The sequence below is a fragment of the Leucopleurus acutus genome, assembly GCF_964270905.1.
Source record: "Leucopleurus acutus genome assembly, chromosome: 1".
Lineage (NCBI taxonomy): Eukaryota > Metazoa > Chordata > Mammalia > Artiodactyla > Delphinidae > Leucopleurus > Leucopleurus acutus.
This window is the reverse complement of record NC_139142.1, coordinates 133,254,435-133,262,850: the sequence shown is the minus strand read 5'-3', so window position 1 is coordinate 133,262,850 and position 8,416 is coordinate 133,254,435. Positions and strand designations below refer to the sequence as shown.

General features: G+C 37.5%; 1 protein-coding gene across 1 annotated transcript; it reads left to right on the top strand.

Moving 5' to 3' along the window:
- Positions 1-874: 874 nt before the first annotated feature.
- PCLAF (PCNA clamp associated factor) lies at positions 875-7,578 on the top strand. The gene is made up of 4 exons (XM_082834339.1): positions 875-966; positions 1,265-1,345; positions 2,358-2,520; positions 7,513-7,578. Exons 1-4 carry the CDS (start codon positions 921-923, stop codon positions 7,556-7,558), a joined length of 336 nt encoding a protein of 111 aa, XP_082690465.1. The 5' UTR covers positions 875-920; the 3' UTR covers positions 7,559-7,578.
- Positions 7,579-8,416: the final 838 nt, after the last annotated feature.

Here is an 8,416-nt window from a genome sequence, read left to right as displayed (position 1 = left end):
TAAGCATAGGGAAGGAAAATAGTTATCTCTTATTCTAAAATCACGTTCACTATGTGCCAGGGATGTGCCCTTGGCACATATGACATATTTTTAAGGAATTCTGAGACCATACAGGTCTCGGGAAAACGTTTTATTATTATAATAATGTTTCTTTTAATGTATGTATGTATATACAATTCACTGTTTTTTCTTGTTTCACACCATCCTAAAAAGTTTTGGGTTTTTTTTTTTAATCCCTGTAAATAGGGAATTCCCTGGTGGTCCAGTGGTAAGGGCCCGGAGCTTTCAGTGTTGCTGGGGCCAGCGTTCGATGCCTAATCGGAGAACTAAGATCCCACAAGCTGCACGGCCTGGTAAAAAAAAAAAAAAAAAAAAATCCCTGTAAATAAATTGTATTAGCTTTTTCCCATTCCATAGACTCGTTTTAGTTATAGATGCTGTAAAGAGTGTTCATACCTCAGATATTTAAAAGTCCGCTTCATTTCAGGTGTCACTTCCAGGAATGACATTATGGATTTAAGCCTGTGGTTAACTTTTAAAGAAATGTTGGAATTCGCTGTCTTTCCTGGGTTTTCTTTTCTAAGCAGGCCCCTTTACCTAGTTCTTAGCACCCACACATGGGGCACCCCAGGAAAGCGCCCTGGCACCGCCCACCTCAGGCGGGTACGAATCACAAGCTTCTGCAAGTTGATGGACGAATCAGCACTGCGCCCAACCCCGCCGCGGTCACCACTGGACACTGGCGATTGGTTGCACCTGAAAGGCGCGGAACCAATGGGAGCGGAGGCCAGGGAGAGTCAGTGGAGCGCGCGGGAAAGGGACCAATATAAACTGTGGCGGGAGATTCGTTTTCGGGGCCTTGTCCCGTGAAACATCTTCGGCTGGGGAGTCAGTTGGTTGTTCTCATCTCGTGTTTGAACATGGTGCGGACTAAAGCAGGCAGTGTCGCTGGCACGTACAGAAAAGGTGAGGCAGGCGAGCATGGTAGTGGAGGGCAGGTGGTTCCCTGGGCAGCTCCGCCGCGGGCGGGAGAAGCCGGACCTGCCCACAACCCTGGCCGCCAAACTGGTCCAGCCCGTCAGGAAGCAGCAGCCCGATCCCTTTAACGAGGAGGAAGATGCGGCGGGGACAGGGGAGGGTTATCTGCTGTTCTGGATCGCGGGCCTCTCCTCTCCAATAGGCTGGGTCGGAGAGGGTGGTGAGAACGTGGCTCTGAGACTCTTCGTGCCCCCTTCTGAATGTCCTTCTTTGCCTCTCTCCGCAGTGGTGGCTTCTCGAGCCCCCAGGAAGGTGCTTGGTTCCTCCACCTCCGCCGCTAATTCCACGCCGCTTTCGTCAAGGAAAGGTAAAAAGCGCCCCTGCAAGATCCTGGAGAAACCTTCTCAAAAGGAGGTCAGGCCTGGCACCACAGTTCTCCTGACCTGCGAGCCCCCTGCCCCACCGTGGAATTTCTTTTCCTGAGTTCCTCACCCCCGAATTTCTTCCTTGCCTTTTGCTCTAATGAGCGGGCCTATCTCTTGGCGGGATGGGGTAGGGGTGCGGGGCGGAGTGGGTCGCATTGTGAAGAATTTCAAGTCTCGCGTTAGGGGTGGACACAGTTTCTCTTCAAACTCGTTTTTCTTTTCTACTTTAGCGTTGTTATTTTTCTTAGTATTGACAACTGGGCTTTTTCTTGTAAGAGGCTATTTAAGTACCTCTTTACTAGATTAAGAATCGGGACTATAGTTGACAGTGCTAATCACGTTTTTGTTTTCATTTCTACATATTTTTCTTTGTCCTTCCTTCCCTTTCTCCCTCTCTCCTTTCTTTCCTTTTATTTTAGTTTGGTGTCGGTGTGTGTGTTTTACAACTTTGCAGCTCCTGTTACCGCTTTTGGGACATTAAGAGGGAAATCCGGGCCAGGGAAATAGTTTCACATCGTTCCTTCTGTGCGAGAAGTTGAGAAAATACCATGCCATCTGCTGTCTCATTCCTTTTAGGAGGAAGTTGAGCAGTTTGGAAGATTAATTCCACAAGCTCTAGTTAAGAACATACAGGAAAAAGTGTGTCAAACTTTAGTATGACAGTACCTAAGACTAACTGAATAGCTCAGCTTGTGGACAAAATATGAAAAATATTTTCTAGTTGTAAACATCTTGTTAATGCTATTTTTCTAGGCTAAAGGATAAGTGTAATAAAGTGTTATACATTATATTATAACTGAATACAGCTTTATCATGTCACATTTTAAAATTTAAAGATGCATGTAACACCATTTAATACCCTTTAGATTTGATGTTAAAGAATTAACTTTCCCTTTAAGGAATAGTGATTGTATTCTTAATTTTTATTTAGTTCTATCTGTTTATATTTTATAGCTGAAAATAAGTATGCAGGAGGGAATCCAGTTTGTGTGCGCCCAACTCCCAAGTGGCAAAAAGGAATCGGAGAATTCTTCAGGCTGTCCCCTAAAGATTCAGAAAAGGAGAATAGGATTCCTGAGGAGGCAGGAAGCAGTGGCTTGGGAAAAGCAAAGAGAAAGTAAGTTTTTATATTCTGGAATACTTATATTCTTGAAAATAAAAAACAACAGAATACTGAGTAACTTTAAAATTTCTGTTTGAGCAGATAAGAAAATACAAACCAGAGGTTTTTTAAACTGTGCTAACCTTTTATTATAAGTCACTCCCAAATTTCAAACATCAATGAAAGGTATTATTTTTACTCATTTCAGTCACTCAAAGAGGATCAGTTCCCATTCAGATGATAAGTGTTACATTATTAATCATGAACTTCTGGTCTTTATTCTTTAATTTCTTCTGTCTGTTTTCTATAGTCTTTTTTCAAAAAGCAATTTCTATGTTGGTTTATCTAGCTTGAATTCCATTAACCTCACCTTTCTAAAACTATTAGTTCAGCCTCCACAGGAAATATATACCCAATGTAGAAAAGTTGGAAAATATAGAAATCCCCATCACTTAGAAACAACCAAAACTAACACCGTGTATTTTCTTTACAACTTCTCTGTAAATACATAAGAAAACTTCAAAACAAAACAAGGTGGGGATAAAGCTGCAAACATGCAGAGTTCATTGTGTAAACTTAAATCATGCTTTGTGTAAAACTTAAATGCATTGTGTAAAACTTAAATCATGCTTTCAAGCTTTTAATGTCATGATAAGTGTTAAGCAAAAATTCTGGTACAAAAGTACAATTATTGTGTAAAAGATATGTATCTAAATATACCAAATCTCTGTACAAAATATACCAAATATCAATAGTGATATATCTGGGTAAAAACCTCTTATACTCGGTGCTACCAAGTTTCAACAACAAATATTTTAAGAATCAGGAAAAAAAATAATACCATTGGGGGGAAAAAAGCAATGGAAACCTGCTTTTTAAATAGATTTATAAGTAATAGTGTCCAGACTCTTTAAAGAATTTTGAAATTTTTGTTTCAAAAACAAATTATTTGACTGGAGATTGGGAGTGGTGAGCGCTGGTGGTGCCACGTCACCGCCATTATGAAGCCTCTGGCTAGATTTAAGACCCTGCTAGATACCTCCCCTGCACCAGCCAGTAGCCTGTGATCCTCCTCCACGGCACCAAGCAGCGAGCCTTGCCCAAGGCGGAGTGATCACCATGGGCAAGGGGGATTGTGGCCAGGCTCAGATTGGGGCTGCTGCTTCTGGTGCCGCTCCTACTCAAGCAGATTTATTCATTCGTTCCTTTAACCGACATGGAAGGTCCCCCGTTCGAAACCACAACGGTCAGCTGTGCTTTGCAGTCAACAGCTAGTCTCCTTGTGGTCTTGCTTGCCCTTCTACATCTCTACCGTTAAGAGACTTGGCCAAGAAACATCTACAGTTTACCAACCTATGTTCTAAAGCCCAATCAGTACGCCATCTAGAAGTCCAGTGTGGCAAGGAAAATAAACAGGTCTTCATCAAGTCTACTAATTCCATCCCTTGTTTTATTAACACAGAGAATGTTGAGACTCCCAAATTGGACTAGTTTAAAGAGCATCTGAAGGATTTGACCAGATAATGAAAGCCAATATTAAATCTGCTGGAGTTTCATGTACAAGACTGGAAAGAGACAACATCGAGAATTAATGATGTGATTAAGTATAACTTAAGAAATATGGATACTTCAAACTGTACCTTGCAAATAAGAATAATTTCATCTTCATCTAGAGAAAAAGGATGAGCTATGGAATGGAGATTCAGTTTCCATTTTTTTCACGAAATCTAGAAGGCGGTAAAATGATTAGGTAATATAAAAAGCTTCAGTGATTCTATTTATGATGTACACTGGAAGGAACCACCAGGTATTACCGCAAATCCTCTGTGTATTGTTTCAGCAGTCCTGGTTTAATGCTGATATACTCTCCATCAGGTTTTACACTGTTTTCACTGTTCTCTTGGGAACTTAACTCTTTTCTCTGGGGCTTTGGATTTGACATTGCATTTGACTTTCTGCAGTAACTGACACGTTCCAGGGCAATGATGGATTGGAATCTACTACAAATCCAAGCATAAGTAATCCCAGCAAATGCACTTAAAAGTCAAATAACAGGTATTTCCTATCACACATTCCCATCCAGATTTATTTAGCTAAGTTGGATCATTTAACTTGATTCCAAAGATTAGAAGTGCATTGACTTCAACCAGTCTTAAAATATTGCTTTTTATTTCTGCATATATTGAATAACTTTTACAACTTAAAAAATTGATCTGTTTGGAAGGCATATTTGACAAATCTTGAAATTAAGAGGCAAATATATAAAGGCAGCAAAAATAATGTGTTTTAGGTATTTGGGAAGTGAAGACTGGAAACTTTCCTGCATTGAATTCATAACTCTTTTGTGCCCTTTTCGTAAACATATATATATAAATATAAAACTTAATGAATAGGAATAGCTACACGTGGAGCACTTTCTACATCAGTCATTATTTTTAGATGGTTCTAAGCCTAAGTGGACTTGATCCTGGAAAATAAAACTTTACAACTGCCTTGATGTACAGAAACCTTTTTAGAAATAGAAACTCTGTGAAATCTTTGGTTCACAGGTTCACACAATGATGCTTAGATGTTAAGTATCCAATATGGCCATAGTACTCTTAATAAGGTTTAAGCCAGTATTTGCCATCTTTAGAAGTCTACACAGGAACAACTAGATCCAACTGATCTCAGGTTATGTGAGATCTGTGCGTGTGAATGAACACCTCTTGCTTCATATCTGAACACTGTACACCTGTTTTGGATTGTACATTGTTTGGAATTGATTTGCATTGAGCACAACTAAATAAAAATAAATGGTTAATGAGCAGTTAAAACAAAGTATTTGACGTATAAAATGATGTTTATGCATATAAAATTTTAAGACTTAATACTGTTCAAGGTCATTTAGTAAATTGTTATGAGATATTTAAAAGGAGTGTCAAATTCTGGAGCAGTAACTAAATTTTATACTTTGTTGCTACATCACTATTATCATTTCTGTTTCAATAAAATCAACAAGGAAGGGGATACATTTTTGGGTAGAGTTTTTTAATAGACTTGTTTTCATGATCCTGTAAGTCTCCTTTAGTTCCTTCTCACTTACTGGCACCATTCTTCCTTGTTCTTTCTCATTCTAATGTGAACAAGCTAATAGTCAATATTAGCTCTAGAATATATGACAACCCTCTTGAATTATTTATGACTTCCATTGATGAAAGAAAATATTTGGTAATATAGCCAAATATGGCTATACCATTGATCATGACAGCAATAAAACCTATATTACAGGCTTCCTATCATATGGAAAAGATTACACATATAGTCTCATAAAGCACTTTGATCCATAGTATAATAAAATCTGTGACATAAAACTAGGTAATAGAGGTTTATATTATTACTTTAGCCCTCTGTCTTAGATTTGTTTTTGTTTAAGAGAGTTGTAGTTATCCCTTTATTTATAATAAATCAATAGATTGACTTTTTTTCCTCACAGTTTTATTGAGACATAATTGACATACAGTACTATATGAGTTCAAGGTGTAATGATTTGACTTACGTACATCATGAAATGATTACCACGATAGGTTAGTGAACATCTATCTCATACTGACACGTTAAAGAAATAGAAAATTTTTTTTCCTTTTGATAGGAGCTCTTTCAATAGATTTACTATTGGTCGTAAATAGAAAACTACCAGTATATCAGAAGGACTTCTGTCTCCCTAATTCTTAATCTGGAATATGGCTACTCCTATGGCTTTATTCTCACAGAGGCAGATGCATGGGGGAGAATCAGAATCAAGAAAAACTGTCCTCTTAAAACCTTGAACAGAACTATGATACCTAAAGTAAATTAAATCAGGTCCTTGAAAAAATAGAATTTTGGGTTATGATAGTGTTCATTTGTTAACTTGATTTAATTTCCAGGAAAGTACAATGAAGACTTCTTCGTAATATAAGAGTAGGTGAGTCAATGGTAATCTTATTCCAAGTCAGAATATCCTTGTTTTAGCTTCCTTCACTCACTTGCCCTATGACCATTCAGGCTCACTGGATCTAATTTGAAAACCATTTTAAAATAGATCTCACAAATCTTTATCAGTTCTAAAAAATTATGATTAAGTTTTTAATTGACTTTTTCTCTATAAAAAGTATAATGAGGGACTTCCCTGGTGGTGCAGTGGTTAAGAATCCACCTGCCAATGCAGGGGACATGGGTTCGAGCCCTGGTCTGGGAAGATCCCACATGCCACGGAGCAACTACGCCCGTGTGCCACAACTACTGAGCCTGTGCTCTAGAGCCCTCGAGCCACAACTACTGAGCCCATGTGCTTCAACTACTGAAGCTGGCGCACCTAGAGCCTGTGCTTTGCAACAAAGAAAGGCCACCTTAATGAGACGCCCATGTGCCCCAAGGAAGACCCAACCCAGCCAAAAATAAATAAATAAATGTATTTTTTAAAAAAGTATAATGAGTACAAAATGGCTTTGGGATAATATAAATTGTTTTTCAAAAGCTGTGATTACCATATGCCAACTTAAGACAATTTTGGGGTTTATCTAATTAGATAATACATCCATATAGTTCCAAAGGGTGTACAGTCAAATATGTCAACTTGCTGTTTTCTCTGCTCAAGTGGATTGGTTAAATTCTTTTGCTTTTCATAATCACAGAGTTCTTGCTGAAGGATTGTACTCGTCATCAATCCACTTAACATATTGAAAGAAGATGCTATAGAAATAGAGATTCCGTCTTTAATAAACATGGCAACATATCCTAAAGGGGAAAGTGATTTGGCAAATTAACAGGCAAAATAGATTATTAAAAATTTTGTCACTCTAGTATTTGGAACCTGTAGGAGTTTGTCAATTAATGGAGTTTAATTTTCTCCCATTTCTGGTCAGTTGACAAGACACACTGCACTGTTAATGTTCCTGATTTACATAAGTTTTTAAAAACTACTTATGTTCTGTTTTTTAAACATTTAACTCAGGTGACTATCGAAGTTCTCTCTTCTTTCCACAGGTCATGTCCTTTGCCACCTGATCATACAGATGATGAAAAAGAATAGAAATTACTTATTCACCCTTGACTGATGTCTCCTGTTTACTCTGGTATTCTAGGATGTAAATTTGCATAAATATATTTGTTCCAATTAGCTTTGTTGAATAAGCATTTAATTTAAAAAATGAGGCTTACATTTAGTTATTCAAAAGCAAGTAGTTATGATATTGGAAAGTTTATAAGATTAATTATGGTTACTTAACTTAGTATTCAGTATAATGCAGTATTCGGTTTCTTTTACCTGTTAAGCTTCTTCTTGCTAAAATTATTGCATGGTGTTCTACTTATGAATCTGCTGTTTTTGAGATTTGCTTAGAATTTTGTACTGTTGCCATTTTTATTGGCATTTGATTATTGGAGTGATGCCATATTTTTGTTCCTTTTATTTGCTTTAAAAAGCAGAGGTAGATTTTTGCACATTAAAAAATTCAGTATTAATTAAACTGAACCCATACCCTTTTTAAGAAAGGGGGCCAAAAATGGAATGTTGAAAAAATTTGGATGGCTGTCTACCTTCTTCTTAGAAAAATTTAAGGGCAGTTTTTTCTTAAGGATTTAAAGGGTTGATGAAGCTTCTAAAAACAACAACAAAAAGATAAAATACTCGCATAGAATTGGGCAGGAAAATTCCATAGACTACATTAAAAGAGAGGAATTTTCCTAGAATATGCATTTGGCTTAGTGTCATAAAATATTACTCTTTGGGCCTATACTTTTCAAGTTGGAAATCAATAAAATATGAAAGGCAAATCATGCCATAAGCCCAGAACTATGTCTAAAGTCCTTAGAGCTACTATTATATTTTTCAAGATAGTCAGGGGTATAATAGAAGAGGTGGGTATAATAGTATTTATAACTGATATTC